Source organism: Poecilia reticulata, linkage group LG7 (assembly GCF_000633615.1).
Source record: "Poecilia reticulata strain Guanapo linkage group LG7, Guppy_female_1.0+MT, whole genome shotgun sequence".
Lineage (NCBI taxonomy): Eukaryota > Metazoa > Chordata > Actinopteri > Cyprinodontiformes > Poeciliidae > Poecilia > Poecilia reticulata.
Genome location: NC_024337.1, coordinates 29,414,183 through 29,430,083, shown reverse-complemented (window position 1 = coordinate 29,430,083; position 15,901 = coordinate 29,414,183). Strand labels below are relative to the sequence as shown.

General features: G+C 34.9%; 2 protein-coding genes across 3 annotated transcripts; both read left to right on the top strand.

Moving 5' to 3' along the window:
* The first annotated feature begins 366 nt into the window (after window positions 1-366).
* Window positions 367-2,960, top strand: LOC103467983 (uncharacterized). Its single transcript, XM_008414751.2, has 6 exons — window positions 367-605; window positions 698-739; window positions 851-892; window positions 1,566-1,649; window positions 1,855-1,986; window positions 2,119-2,960. The coding sequence occupies exons 1-6, from the start codon at window positions 371-373 to the stop codon at window positions 2,400-2,402; spliced, it is 819 nt and encodes a 272-aa protein (XP_008412973.2). The 5' UTR covers window positions 367-370; the 3' UTR covers window positions 2,403-2,960.
* Window positions 2,961-12,420: 9,460 nt separating this feature from the next.
* On the top strand, window positions 12,421-15,072 carry LOC103468009 (cerebellin-2-like). Of its 2 annotated transcripts, XM_017305615.1 has the most exons (6): window positions 12,421-12,733; window positions 12,826-12,867; window positions 12,983-13,024; window positions 13,671-13,712; window positions 13,951-14,085; window positions 14,196-15,072. In XM_017305615.1, exons 1-6 carry the CDS (start codon window positions 12,478-12,480, stop codon window positions 14,477-14,479), a joined length of 801 nt encoding a protein of 266 aa, XP_017161104.1. In that variant the 5' UTR covers window positions 12,421-12,477; the 3' UTR covers window positions 14,480-15,072. The 2 variants fall into 2 exon arrangements, with proteins under 2 accessions (XP_017161104.1, XP_017161105.1); XM_017305616.1 differs by lacking the exon at window positions 13,671-13,712.
* Window positions 15,073-15,901: the final 829 nt, after the last annotated feature.

The window sequence follows — 15,901 nt, the reverse complement described above, 5'->3', positions numbered from 1 at the left end:
TATTTTATTGCCATACTTTTTACATTTGTTTCCGAGTACATATAGAATTTTTTACTTCTGTCTTATCTCTATTTCTCTCTCTATGTACACGCACGCACGCACGCACGCACGCACGCACGCACGCACGCACGCACACACCAAGCCTTATCACCTACACGTGTTTCTTCCACTTTTTTGTTTTTATTTTAAGTAATATAATGTTTTTGACCAAAGGTTATGCCTTTTTTTATTGGTCAAACCCATGGTAACATCTGTTAACTGCACAGACTTCAGACAAAAATTTTGTTAATTATTTGTCCGCTGGTGTGAATATTTAAGGCTCGACCCATCACAGAAACCACAAAATATGATGTTGAGAATGGAGATCACAATGCTTTTCTCATTGTTGTTAATCTGCTTTCTCTCCACAGCTCAGCTTCAAACTGTGGCTGACAATGAAATTATTTCACATTTAAGGCAAACAGAATCACAGGCAGCAGATACAGGAAATCTCTCAGACAACCAACAAACCTGTTCACAGGACATCAATGCAGTGCTGAGAGAGATGAGCTCCTCATTGGCTGGACTGAAGGTTGGTATGGAGTATCTACAGAGAGATAATGAAGGTATGTTAACCAGAAATCACTGATGTATGAAACTGAATTATTTATATTCAAACAGTCACTTTTCAATGTTTTTCATTTTACTCCTGCAACAGCCAAGACAAACGAACTGGACTTGTTAAAACAACAATACCAAGGTACTTAGAATACAGCAAACAAAACCCTGATGTTTCACAAAAAGACACTTAACATAAGAAGGACATTGTATTAACTAATATCAATTATCCGTTTGGCTTTTGCTATTTTAGAGCAAGTGACAAAAGTAAGACGTCTTGAGCAGCAGAACCAAGGTATTTGTAACTTTACTCTAACAATAAATTATTTTACATAATAAATGACTCAGACTATGTTTGCTCAAATGTTTAGAAGCAAACAAAGCTGATTTATTTAAACAATTTTAAAAATCTCAGAATAGAATACAAAAAGTTGCCTGACACCAAATCTATCAGAAATTTGATTTGACTACTGTAGATCATACATACGGGACCGTAGTGTTTGTAATGAACCAATCATTTTGCTGTTTTGATTTTTTATGTGTGAGAGTTATGTTTTTTGTTTGCTAGCGATAAAGTTGTACCAAGATGTGACATTAAAACTGAGAATAGATTCTGGAAGGGACCAGTAAACATGATTAAAATTGTTTTACTAACCCTAAAAAATTTCAGCCTGGGGCATTAAAGGGCTTTTTTTTGTTTTTATAAATCTGAGTGTACTTGTTAAGACAGCCAGGTGTCCATCTGTGTCCTCAGATACTTAAAGCACTTTACCTGCTCAACCTGCTTTCCCTGAATAATCAGTGGCATAAAACGCTGAGACATGGCTACTGTATTTCTTCCACACAGCACAGTAACATCAAGAAACCAAAACTGCTGTGAATGCGTGATGTCAAACTATTACTGTAAAAACTGACAGAGGACATATCATTTTATTTTACATTTCATGTTTGTTTGAATCAATTTTCAGCTCAGATAGGAGAACTGATCAGTGTTAAAACCAGGACAAACAACACTGAAAACCAAGTGGAGGTTCTGAAGAGAGAAAGAGAAGGTTTGGAAAACTCAGTAGAATTCACATAAAAACATTATCTCAACACGCAACAAAAACCAAGTTGTGTACTTTTATTTCATGTCCATTAATTGTTTAATATGCTTAGATTTTTTAAAAATTAAGATAGTAATTTTAAATACACCAAATAGTCTTTTACGAACAAGTAACTGCTTGATCCTAATAATATTAACTTATTGTCTCGTAGTGAAACAAGTGGCTTTCTCAGCTTCCTTGATGGCATCAGGTTCAGGACATATTGGACCATTTAACACACATACACCTCTAGTCTTCAGACATGTTGTTGCAAATATTGGAAATGCCTACAACCCAAACACAGGTAACCCATTTTATCCACTGTTTCAACTTGATTCTCTTTATAATCCTGACATGCAGTCAGTTGGTTGATTCTTTATGTAGATATTTATGGATGAAACATTCAACAGAAATATTATTGTTCAATGTTCCTCAGGTTTTTTCATTGCCCCGGTGAGAGGAGCCTATCACTTTGAGTTTCACTTATATGGAGTTGGACATGCATCATATCCAACAGCTGCTGTGTTGGTCAGGAATGGGAACAATATTGTCATCGCATATGAACATCAGGCTTCCTACTATGTTAACCCATCTAATGGTGCCACATTGCTGTTAGAAACTGGAGATGTTGTGTTTTTGCGTCAGTGGCAAAACTCAAGGATTTATGACAGTGAAAATCATCCCACAACCTTCAGTGGTCACTTGCTTTTCACTATGTGAGCAGAAAACAGTCCTAATGTATTTCTGCCGCAAGAGTGCATCAGAAGAAGTACATGATTTTTTATAATTGCATTAAATAATTTTTATTGTTTCATTTTGTCTTAAATTTCCACAATAATTTACCAGCCACAATGGTTCTAAGGCTTCTCTTTCAATTTTTCTATTTTTAATAGATTACACACAAAATGCAACTTAGAACTTCAATTTAGTTTTGTTGAAACATTTATTGTAATGCACAGTTTGTTTCAGATCAAAATTGTTCACTTTTAAATGGACTAAACCTGAATCTGTGTATGGTTCTATCCGTGTATGGTTTGTTCTTTACGAAAAAACCAAAGAACGAACCATACACGGGTTAACCTGAAGGTGTTATTTGTAGTATTTAATAAAATTTGTTTTTGAAAATTAAAAATATGTCCATATGTCTTTTGAGTGACCACAGAAATAGAAAATCATTGAACCAGGAACAATTGTTTTTTCCAATTTGTGTGTGTTATTAATGTGTAAAATATTTCAAATAAAGTTTTTAAAGTTATGCTAATTAAGTTCATGGTTTAACCGGGGCCCCTTGCTCCTGCACTTCGGTTGTTAATGTGTTTGTGGAACTAACTTAAACAATCAGTGTGACTTTTCTGACTTATGAGTGTGATAAATAAAAAAAAACTATCATGCCTTTAGTACACTACCAAACTATTCTATAAAGATGTTACTTATAGGTTGATTTCACATTGGAAGAGTTGACAATAAGAAGGTTTAGGATTAATATCTTGGGTTAGTTTATATGAACCTAAAGCAATTATAGCAGCTAAAATCCTGTATTTTAGGTTACTGGTTGCTATTGTTCCAGATAGGTGTTGGTTTTACGTGCACTAAATCAAGATTTGTTATGCCGATCTTCATTTTGACTTATAATCATAAAGTAATTTATTTTATGTACAATGTCCATTGTCTTGCCATTTCCCTTTAGAACAGGACTGTCAAATTCAGTTTCATTTTGTGCCAATTAAAAACATCTAAATATTCTAAAAGGGCAGTAATGCCAAAAAATATTTCGATAAAACCAAATAAACTGCTAAATTATCAATAAATGTTAAATGTGACTTTTTGCTACTCGCCTTATCAGTTATGCACTATAACTTGACATCAAGTAAGGCTGAGGCAGCTGTCACTTAAACTCCATGTCTTTGACCAATTTTGAGAAAATTTACAGTAAAATCTGAAAAAACATTGTGGAGATTTGTTGATTTTGTGTGAATTTTGCATATTTGTGAAAAACTGGAAGGACTTATGTAATTTGGAGTCTAGAGGGCCAGATTTGGCCCGTGGGCCTTGAGTTTGGCACATACGCTTTAGAACAACATAAGTCAAACATAAATCCAAACCAAGCACAGTAGAAAACTGTTTGCCCTTTCCTATTAGCAACACCTGAACAGAATCACACTTGACCTTAAGTTGCTCCATCCCCCTTCAGACAACTCAGAACACTAAATAAAATTTGCCCCCTATGGTGATAAACATGAAAACATAAGTGGCTCTTACAGCAATATTAATACAATAAGGAAATTGTGAAAGTTATTTCCATGCTTCATTTATGTTCATAGAATCTGATTTAGGAAATTGCAATTTGGGCCTCAGTAATTAGCTAATAAGCCTTTTCTGGAATCTTATTGGCCGCATCCACAATCATCTCTTTCCATGAAACTGCTCTTGTGATTCTTTAATTCTGTCCCAATATTCACACAATACCTCTAGTCCACAATCCACATTAGCTGGTTTTGGTAACATAACGTTTTGATTCAGGAATGATGTCAAGAATGTCAAGAATGTTTTATTATGAACCTTCTTAAATTTTCTGGGAAATTGACATAATAAAACTGTGGAACAAAGTCCATCGATGCTGTAACCTCTTTATCCAATTTCCTTTTACTTTAAGTGACTCAGTCAAAATGTATGTGAAGAGTATTTTGACTCATTATTCAGCTTGTCAATGATTAGTCACTGACAAAAGAAATATTTAAGCTTCATAGTTGAACTACTGAAACAGGTTCTAAGGCTGGAGATGGCAATGATTGTGCTGTCTCTGCACAATTCAGCTGCAAGCAGAGACTGACAATAAAGAACTATTACGTCTAAGCTGGAGATGACAATATATTTTTGCATCAGTGGCAAAACTCAAGGATTTTTGATAACCAATATCATCACACAACCTTCAGTGGTCACCTGCTTTTCCCCATGTGTGCAGAAAGCTGTGCTGATTTTCTCCATCAACTCTACAACATGTCAGAACTGACACAGAGCTACAGTGGTGTGAGAAAGTATTTGCTCTCTTCTTGATGTCCTACTATTTTACACGCTTGTTGTACTTCAGTGATTCATAACGTCAAATCAATTTAAATACTAAACACAAAATGCAGTTTTGAAACGAGGATGTTTATTCTGAAGGCAGAAAATAACCCAAACCCACCACAGTCCTGCGTGACAAAGTGATTGTGCTGATTACTGCCACACCTGTTCTCAATTAAAACACCACATGAGACCTTCCTGGAAAAGCAAAGTACACCAATGTTTCCTCAAAAAGTAGACAATAGGCTGAGATCCAACAAAATTTAGGAACAAATGAGAAAAAAAACTTACTATCATCTGCCGGCCTGGAAATGGTTACAAAGCTGAAGGATTTATGGTAACCAAAAACCCCATGATACCTTCAGTGATTGTCTTCTTTTGCCCTGTGAGCAACAAACAGTCCAAATTCTTATCGGTTTCAGTATCACATAAATACACATTTCTTTGCTTCTTAGAAGTTACATTTCCTTGCATGTAAAAACTAAGCAGGTCAAGCAAAACATAATTTCAGTAGGTTTAAATCAATTCGAGAGTGAGCTATTGGATATTTTGTCTTTGTGGTTTATATCCAGGTCTTATTGTTTTGTAAAGTTCTCACTGAATGAGCATTTTGATGAATAACTGAATAAAAATGTTCTATATAAATAAGGTTGTTGTGTTTTTTTTAATCATTACTCAATGATCTAAACTTACATTTTCAACATTTTAATTTAGAAATATTGTCATATTAAGTCACAAGCTGAGACCTTTGTGCTATGAGCGACGTAGTGTCTGAACACACAAAACACATTCAGCTCAAAAGGGAAGTTCATTAATGGATCCCAGAGGAAAAACAATAAAGCTCAGAAACTAAACAACACCTCAACATGGAACATGTGAATGTCACCAAATGTTTATGTTGGAAAATATGTGTTTAAAACGAGACGCTGTCCGTAGATCTGGAGGAACTTTATTGGCTTTGTCCCTCTGACCAGTCTCTGAATTTTGACTTACATTAGTATCTAAATTTTGGGATTGCTTAATATGTAAATGTTTTTGGATGGCTTAATAAATTTACTTAGTTATTTAAACATGTCTTACATTCTTTACTTATACATCCCATAGAGTCGTATTACAGACATATTTCAGCTTCCTCTTAGTTTATGGAGATTAAAAACCTGCCAACATTTCTGTTTGTTCTTTTGTTTGTGAGATCAATCATTAACAGCTTTACTTTCTCAGCGGTGCTAATAAACCTGGATCTATCTCTGTATTCTCTTTGTTGAACTTTATGAGCTGACCCACATTTCAGTGATGATAGTAATCAAAATTTTATTTGTTCTTTTGCATAATAAATCATTAACAGTTTTGCCTTCCCAGCAATAAACTTGGAACTGTGTCTGTGATCTTTGTTGGCAGCTGTCCTTGAACTTTGAGTTGGTCAACATTTAACTGATGTCAGTAATATGGTTATTTTGTCACTAAATGTTTAGTGAGAAAAAGTTCAGAAAACTGAACAAAGTTTATCATGTTCAACAGATAAAGTTTTTATTCTAACTACATTGTTACTCCTAATTGTCCAAAACTTGAGATTCAAAATGGTGAGCTTCAATGTTAATCAATTTCAATCAGTTTTGCTAAGTTTGAAACAAACTGTTTAGTCAAATGAAATGTTTCCTAAATACCATATTTTAATAACCTGTCTAAACAGTTAATGTGTCATTTCTACCACTATTTTATGATTATATTATCACACATTGTCACAATCTTGTAAGATTAATTTCAAAACCTTTTATCTGACAATCCCCCGTTTGACCAGAAAATACATCACAATGTAAAGAGAACTATTTGTAAAACAATTGCAAAAGGCCTATTTTATACAGGAGTCCAAAATAACAGGTCTTATCACCTGCACGTGTTCCTGCAGGATGGTAATAATCCATAACTGAGAGTTACACAGTATTTAAGCTTGGATCATGCCAGAAACCACAAACCTTAGATGCAGAGACGAAAACTTAGAAAAGAGATGGGAATGATTTTTCTATTGCTGTTAATCTGCTCTCTCTCCACAGCAGAGCTAGAAACAGAGTCTGGCAATAAAATAATTTCATATGTAAGACAAACTGAATCACAAGAGAACAACACAGAAAGCCTTTCAAACCAACCACAAACATGACCCCAGGACATCAATGGTGTGCTGAGAGAGATGACTGGTTCACTGGCTGGACTGAAGGTGMAGGTGGGAAACTTRGAGAGAGACAACGAAGGTATGTTCATAAATAAGATGCATCACATAAGTAAATAATGCTAAGAATTACTCATGGGGAGATCATTGCTTTGCAATCTTTTCTTTTATATCCACAGAAACAACTAAGACAAGAAAGATGGTGCTAATGAAACAACAGGATTTGATGACAAAACATTTGTAAAGGTTGCAGTTTGGATAGAAAAGGAATATAGCAAGTAAACCAGAAACTGTTACCTTTGTGTCATTTTTGTACTGGAGTAACACAACCAACAAAACAAAGATATCTACTTATGCCATGATAGTTTAAATTAAAGCAACCATTTTAATGTAAATAAAATTTATTTGTGAGATGCATTGATGCCAGGTCAATTCACCTTTGTGTCAAATCATAGCTACTTTCTTTTGAACATTTCTCACCTGTCTCTAACTGTTGCATAGTGGTTTATGTCTTGTGACAGCATTTTAACTACTTATAAAGATAATAAAAAAGCTCAACTCTCACTCAAAATTTAAGTTATAAAGTTGAAGAAAATGTCAGGTAAAATCACCCAAACTGGAAAAGTATGTAATGGCAAAGGAGTTAAATGTTTTGTTACTAATGCTATATGCTAAATTATTTTACTGACAGTGTAAATAATGGCTTACGTCTTTGTTCTTTTTTACACCAACAGCTAAGGCAAGAGAACTGGAGTTACTAAAGAATGAGTTGGTTATGATTAAGCAACAGTTCCAAGGTATCTATTACATGAAAAATGAAATAACATGTTAAATGTGTATTTACAATCTAATGAGGTCACATATTTGTCAGTGTAGTTTGTGTAATTTGTGGATTTGTTCATTTATTTATTATAAGATATAAAGGTGAACATAGATAGCAGTTAGTAGTGTGTGTTAAATAAAGTCTTCTTACTATACTAATCCTAAATTACTCATGCAAATAATAAAATGAAGACTATTTTTTTCCTTTGACTCCTCTTTTAATTTATTTTACATAATCTCCAACACAGGTAGAAGAGGTGACCACAGTCAAAGCCATGGCAAACAATACTGAGCACCAAGTGGAGGTTCTGTGGACAGAAGGAAAAGGTAAGTTAATTTATAATTTAATTCACAATTGGAAAGAACCCATGATATTATGCATGTTCTCATGTTGCAGCTGCAGCCAGCTATGCTATAGACTGGCCATGTGAAAAGTGTTTTACATGTTTTACAGTGAGCGAAAGAGTGTTAACGCTTAAAAACTGATAATGTGCTAATTTTACCTTTCAGATCTTATTAAAATTATTTATTTTCACATGACCTTTTTTCACAGGGTGAGTTGGACTTAATAAAACTGGAGTTGCAAGAGGATGGATCAGAATATTTATCTATTTACTAGCTTGAAGAAGTAAAGAAATAAAAACAGTTTTGGCCTTGCTGCTGGAAGCAATGAGAGAGAGACAGAAAAAGAGAGAGGAGAGAGAGACAACTGTATGCCCTAGTAACAAAGGCGTAAAAGCAGTCTTTTATCCTTTAAAGTAACTAAATGGTGTGACCCTATTCTTACAGTCATACTTAGATAGATAGATATCCCATCACTATTCACATTCGAGGGGAGAAAAGCTCACATGCATACACTTTTGAGAATCAAAGATGTGGCATCAAAAACTGATGGTAACTTATGTTTCTGTCTTACAGTGAAACGCGTGGCTTTCTCAGCCTCTTTGTCAGCCTCTTTGTCAGCCTCTTTGTCAGCCTCGGGTACCGGAGATATTGGACCATTTAACACCCATGTGATTCTGGTATTCAGAAATGTATTTGTCAATATTGGAAATGCCTACAACCCAGATACAGGTATTGAAATGTATATTTCTATTTAAAAAAATGAGAAGAGAAATTGATGTTTGAAGTATAACATTAAATATTATTCCACAGGGCATTTCACCGCACCTGTGAGAGGAGCCTATCACTTTGAGATCCATATATATGGATATCCTTCACGTCCTTCAGCTGCAGCGTTGATTAAGAATGGACAACATGTCGAATATCAAAGTAACGGTTCGGCTGACTCTGTCAATGGTGTCACATTGCTGTTAGAGATCGGAGATGTTGTGTTTGTGCGTCAGTAGCCCAACTCATGGATTTATGATGGTCCCTTGCAGCCCACCACCTTCAGTGGCCATCTGCTTTTCACCATGTGAGCATCTAATAGTCCTACTTGAAACAAACAAAAAAGTACTTTCAGCAAAACAAATATCAGCTTCTGCATCTTGAAATACATATTCAGACACCTCAAGCTCAGTCACAATTTGTTTGTTATTTGGCTGAGGTTGCAGGAAATAAATAAAAGAAACACTGGAAACAATTCCTTAAAATTTTTACACATATTCATACATTATCCTGTTTCAAAGAGATGGTTTATCAAATAGAAGTTCAGTTTTCTGCATCGCAAAAACAAGGAAGTGGCAGTGTCTCACAAATCACAGTACGTGGCTGTGACCGGCTATGAAACTGAGGATATATTTTCAAGAGTAAAAACTACATTTATATTCGCCTTGAATAAGAGGCTTAAAAATGATTTTTTATTAAATGTTAGAAATGGAATAGATTAGACATCTGTTATAAACAGCCAATATTGTTTTACTAAAACAAAATGGATGTCTTAGGGTCTGGGATAGGATGCTTCTTTTTGAAGAGGAATCCATTACCGTGATCTTTCAGCTGGTCCTTATCTTATCTTATCTGAAGCAGTCTCGAGAAGCTTTGCTGGCTTTTTGAAGTTAGAAACTGTCTGTGAAAGATAATTCTTTAAATACACTTTAAATACACATTTCAGCAATCCCCCAAAATTTGACTTTGTCTTTAAAAAGTCCTAAGGACACCCTAAAAAAGAGATTGTTGATATATTAGTCAGAAAGATGGATACAGGATGAATTCATTTAATCAATTAATTTATTTTTTTAGACTCATTAAGTTATAATTGAATCATTTTAGAACATGGCATTTAGCTTCAAACATTTTATTGAAGGTCCAAAAACTATCTTGTTTTACACAAAAAGCATACAATTATTATCATATGAACAAAACAATCTCTTAAATCTGGGGGACTCATTGTGTGTCCATTTATCAAAACCTACCTTGTTGAATTACACAAATTATGTCCTTTTAAAATCATTTTAACTATAATAATTCTAACACAGTGCAGTTTTATCCAAACTTAGAAAATGAACTAAAGCTCAGGCAGAGCTTGCATTCAGTTTTGTTAAGCAGGTTTTTACTGCTCAATCATTAACTGTACACTAGAAACCTATTTGTGATTTGATTTAATCACAATGGGAACTTGCTGCAATTGTTAGTTGAAAGAAACTAATTAAAGACAGAGGCGTTCATCTGTGGGTTTGATACCAGGTAGATTTGTGTCCAACTGTTGTGGACAGTTGGACAGTCCAACTGTCCACAACTGTCCTGTGATCTGCCTCAGGACAGCTAACTTGGCCTTCTGTTTTTTTTTTTTGAGTTCATACCGACATACCTAAAGTATTAAACCGGTTGTCATGTAAGCTGATAGTTCAACAATATTCTATTCTGATTCACATGCCAGTTATATATCAACGGTACTAGAGAACAAGTTTGGTTTACTTGTGAAATAGGTTAATGATAATATTATGTCTTTATTTGATTGATTGCACAACAATTCAGTTTATCCTTACTATGATAAACTGTAGTTTATCATACAGTTTATCATTTACTAGCTTGAAGTAAATTATACTTCATAGTAAGGAAGCCCGAGCTTCCTTACTAGGAAGCTCGGGCTTCATAGTAAGGATATATATATACAGTATATAATTTAAAAAAATAACCAAACTGAATATTTGGTTATTCATCGCAGATGAACTCTTTGCGTAAGTCAATCAAATAAAAAATCCTTTCTGAATATCATGTATCATCTCATGGACACTGAACTAAATGAGTCTTTCTGACCGGGAGCTGACAGCGTGTTGAAGAGTTATGGACACCTTGGTTAGGAAGCTCTGTTTGGACAGGTAAAAATAGTCCGGGACAGACCAGAATTATTTGCCGGATGGTGGCTCGGGCTTCTAATGAGTTTACATTTAATGAATTTGGAGCACACAGAGAAAAGCTAAAGAGAATGTGATCTACTTACAGTGGCGCAACTACACATTATTCAGGTGAATGCGAAAACATAGATCGGCGCCCCCCCTCCCCCCGACCGAGGGAAGGAACGTCAGGGTGAAGGAGCGACGCCTTGGTCCTTGACGCGGCAGTCGTGGCCTGGCTATCTTTGCTGCATGTCTTCCCCTGTCTCTCATTACCCACTTTCCTGTCAATTCACTATCAAACAAAGGCCACTAGAGCCAATAAAACCTTAAAAACTGTAATGAAGAGATCTTCATTACTGGGACTGTTGTACTTAAGTCTCTGTATAGCACTTTATTTAGCACTGCACTTTAAACAGAGGTTTGCACATAAATAACAATTTGCACACAAGAAGTTTTAATTGTATTTATTGAGGATTTTAGTAATTAGCATGTAGCCTTTTGTTCTGGGCTCTGCACAGCTGCTCCTCATTGACAAGTGAGGTGGTTGCCTGTGAAGGGAGGATAATTGTTACTCAGCAATGAGCTACTGGTGGGTAAAACTGAGCAAATGTTTGTACATAATCTGTTAGGTGTGGAGTGCTGAAATTGAGTGACTCACCTGTCTTTTCTGTGTCCTCTCCAGGGTGTTTGGACAAATTCTACCCCGGGGGTCCGGACACCATTTAWAGGTTCCGGGAGAGGCCATTGAAAAGTGGGGCGGAGGAAATCGTTTATGGGTTTTTTGTGGTGTTTCATTTGGTGTAAGATAAAATATAAAATATTTATAAAAAGTRCATTTTAATGTTYRTWTTTAATAAAATGTAGTTTATTGAAATAGGTGGAGATTTGGGAAGTGAGATCCCCCTGTGAATTGGAGGAGGTTGAGTCCAACACAGCTGAGACTATTTRAGCCTGCAGTTTCACCTGTGAAAGGGGATTGGGATTTGAGATTGAGTGCTGTGTGTTGATGCTGTGAATTGCTGTTTTCCACCTGAATCTGCCTCAAATAGTCTTCCTCACAATAAAATCCAACCGCAAAAGGCTGCCTTGTTACAAAAACCCATGAGATTTAATTAATGTTTAACTAAGAGAAGAGTGTGTCAGTAATATGTTTATGACCAAAAGTTATGTCTTTTTATTGATCAAACCCAAAGATTTGTTATCTGCACAGACTTAAGACAAAAGATTTAGTTAATTATTAGCCAGAAGTTGTGAATATGTAAGGCTTGGATTTTCACAGAAATCACAAAAGGCAGCCTGCAAAATGTGATGTTGATCATCAGTGGTGCAACTACACCCTGCCCCCTCTCTCTCAAGGAAAGTTGAAGGAGCGTGGAAAACATAGGCTTGCTCTACACCCCCTACATCATCGGCGTGCCGCCCCCTCCAGATGGGGTTTTGACGCCCCCTCTGGTGCTGCGCCCCTATGCATTGCATGCCTGCATACCCACTTTTTGCGCCATTATTGATAATGGAGCTCTCCACAGCTGAACTTCAACTAGACAATGACAATGAAATTATTTCACATTTAAGACAAACAGAATCACAGGCAGCAGATGCAGTGAATCTCTCAGACAATCAACAAACCTGCACACAGGACATCAATGCTGTGCTGAGAGAGATGAGCTCCTCATTGGCTGGACTGAAGGTTGATATGGAGTATCTACAGAGAGATAATGAAGGTTTGTTAACCAGAAATCACTGCAGTATGATCCTGAAGTGTTTATATTAAAATAGTCACATTTAAGTGTTTTTCATTTTACTCCTCCAACAGCCAAGACAAAAGAACTGGACTTGCTAAAACAACAATACCAAGGTAATTAGAAGACAACGAACAAAATCCTGATGTTATCACAAAAAGACAACGTTTAGCATAATAAGGGCATTATATTAACTAATATCAATTGTCTGTTTGGTTTTTACAATTTTAGAGCAAGTCACAAAAGTAAGACGTCTTGAGCAGCAGTACCAAGGTATTTATAACTTTAACAATAAATTATTTTATATAATAAATGACTCACTAAAACTATTTTTTCTCAAATGTTTAGAAGCAAACAATGCTGATTTATTTAAACAATTTTCAAAATCTCAGAATAGAATACAAAAAGTTGCCTGACACCAAATTTATGAGAAATTTGATTTGACTACTGTAGCTCATACATACGGGACAGTAGTGTAATGAACCAATTATTTTGCTGTCTTGATTTTTTATGTGTGAGAGTTATGTTTTCTGTTTGCTAGCGATAAAGTTAAGATGTGACATTAAAAGTGAGAATAGATTCTGGAAGGGACCAGTAAACATGATTAAAATCATTTTACTAACCCTAAAAAATCTCAGCTTCCTGAGACGACTGAGGCATTAAGGGGCTTTTTTTTGTTTTTGTAAATCTGAGTGTACTTGTTAAGACAGCCAGGTGTCGATTTGTGTTCCACCCAGATACTTAAAGCACTTTACCTGCTCAACCTACATTCCCTGAATAATCAGTGGCATAAAATGCTAAGATGTGGCTGCTGCTGTATTTTTTTCCACACAGCACCATCACAACATTTAGCATAAGAAGGCCGTTATACATTGCTTATAACTAATATCAATTGTCTGTTTGGTTTTTGCAATTTTAGAGCAAGTCACAAAAGTAAGAAGTCTTGAGCAGCAGTGCAAAGGTACTTACAACTTTAACATTACATGATTTTATATAAGAAATAACACACACTAAGACATTTTTAGAAGCAAACAAAGTAGGTTTATTCTTATTTTACAAGTTTCAATACTACTCAAAAGTGTATTGAGTAGTATTGACAAGATCTCTTGGGTGATATCTTGTCACCCAAGATATCAGAAATTTGTCTGTAACTGGTCTCTAAACTCCATAAGACATAACTGCTGCTTTCTCTGTGTCAGCAAAACATGTGGCGTTCTCCGCCTCAGTGTTCACTGGGGGTGCTCAAGGATACATAGGACCATTTGACACAGAAACAGTTCTGGTCTTCAGACATGTTGCTACAAATATTGGAAATGCCTACAACCCAAACACAGGTACAAAGTTTTATGTATTCATCTGTAATGAGTTGCTTTTCTTCAAAAGACTGATAAAAATATGGATAATGACTCTCTAATTGTACCAATAATTATATAATTTTTTACAGGGATTTTTTCTGCACCCATCAGAGGAGTCTATCATTTTGAGTTCTACCTACATGGACATGGACATAAATCAATACATACAGCTGCTACGTTGGTCAAGAATGGGCAGCAAATCTTCACTGCTTTTGAAGGGCAACCTTCCTATTCTGTTAATCCTTCGAATGGGGTGATTTTACATTTAGAGTCTGGAGATGTTGTTTTTGTGCGTCTCTGGAGGAATTCAAGAATTTATGACACTTGTAATAATCATACAACGTTCAGTGGCCATTTGCTTTTCCCCATGTGAGCAGGAAACATATCTAATTTTCTTTCTCCATCATTTTTTTTGGTGACTTATAATTAAATATTGCAGAAGGTTACATTGTTACATAATGTTTTGATTATGTTAAAATAAAAATATTTGCAGCAGGATTTGCTGGCTTTTTTCAGTACAGTCCTAGGTTAGACCCATTATCAGCTTTACATCAGCAAGTTCAAGAGTCTGTAATTTTACTGAGCTCCTAATTTAGAAAAGTAAAATCAAATCTTTAAAAATATTGTTTATTTCAGCTTTTATTTTCTTTAAAATCATTTGAGTGTATGCCTAATTTGGAACACAAAAKAAACCTTAATGAAGAATAAAAAGAAACACCAATATAGAACCAGAATAACAGTCAAAAGGGAATTATTAAATTCAATAATAACATTTTTAAGCAGAATTAARTATATTCCTGAAGGCAGCAAAAACATTATGTAAGGACTTTATTGCTCAGCACACATTGAATGTTTAATCACATGCAGTAAATTAAAATATGTTGTGATGAGGATGTTTGTTCTAATTGTAAATGTGATATYTTCATTTGCTGTAAACTGAAAATCATCATAACATAATTAAAGGTGTTTCAAACTAYTATATTCCAATAAAAATGTTAATGGATGTTTCACTCACATCTTTGTTTGGCTTTGCATAAAAAATAACAAAAGCAYAGAGGTTTTAGTGCCAGGATTCAAAATACAAAACAATAAAGAAGGGCAAAAGGTAGCCATTTGCTCTAAATTTATGGAAATGGTWACTATGTGGAAAAASAACAACAGTTACACAATGTTTTTGAATTTTCCTCTTCTTCACCTGATCAACATGAGGCTTTGAAATTAGTCGGGTGTAAAGTCATCATAAACTGAAAATTTCTCCATTGCCCTTAAATACATGATTGTTGTGTTTATGCTTTATTTGTTATGGGGTTACAACTAAACATAATAATAATAATAATAATAATAATAATAATAATAATAATAATAATAATAATAATAATAATAATAAAAACAAGTTACTGTGACACCAAATAATGGCTAATTTACAAATTAGTTGGATGGCAACGCTTTGTAAGAAGAATATTATTTTTAGATTTTACTTTTCTTTGTTGTCTTTTCCATGGGTTGGATATAGTGTGCAATGTTAGATTCAAAGTGTAAGATACTTTCCTTATTAAAATAAATCAGTGGAATGTCATCATCTGTTCATCTTACAATGTCTACTTTTTTCTGTTTGTGTATAAAAGTGTTTAAACAATAGTGCCGAGTACAAAGTTCAAGCTTGTTCTGACAATAACGGGATGTAGTGTCGTATCTGATTAATGTGTTTGAGCAGTTTGGATTTAACTAAAAGGCAGTGTGCAGCGTTAGGTTTTGGAGCAGGATGATGGTGACTTAGCAGTGCAGCTAGCAGCTC

Excerpts from the sequence above, each read along its gene's own strand:
- LOC103467983 (XM_008414751.2), top strand. The coding sequence starts at position 371 with ATGCTTTTCTCATTGTTGTTAATCTGCTTTCTCTCCACAGCTCAGCTT. Across the intron at positions 606-697 it reads TCTACAGAGAGATAATGAAG|CCAAGACAAACGAACTGGAC; the intron begins GTATGTTAACCA and ends CTCCTGCAACAG. Across the intron at positions 1,987-2,118 it reads TGCCTACAACCCAAACACAG|GTTTTTTCATTGCCCCGGTG; the intron begins GTAACCCATTTT and ends AATGTTCCTCAG.
- LOC103468009 (XM_017305615.1), top strand. The coding sequence starts at position 12,478 with ATGCATTGCATGCCTGCATACCCACTTTTTGCGCCATTATTGATAATG. Across the intron at positions 12,734-12,825 it reads TCTACAGAGAGATAATGAAG|CCAAGACAAAAGAACTGGAC; the intron begins GTTTGTTAACCA and ends CTCCTCCAACAG. Across the intron at positions 14,086-14,195 it reads TGCCTACAACCCAAACACAG|GGATTTTTTCTGCACCCATC; the intron begins GTACAAAGTTTT and ends AATTTTTTACAG.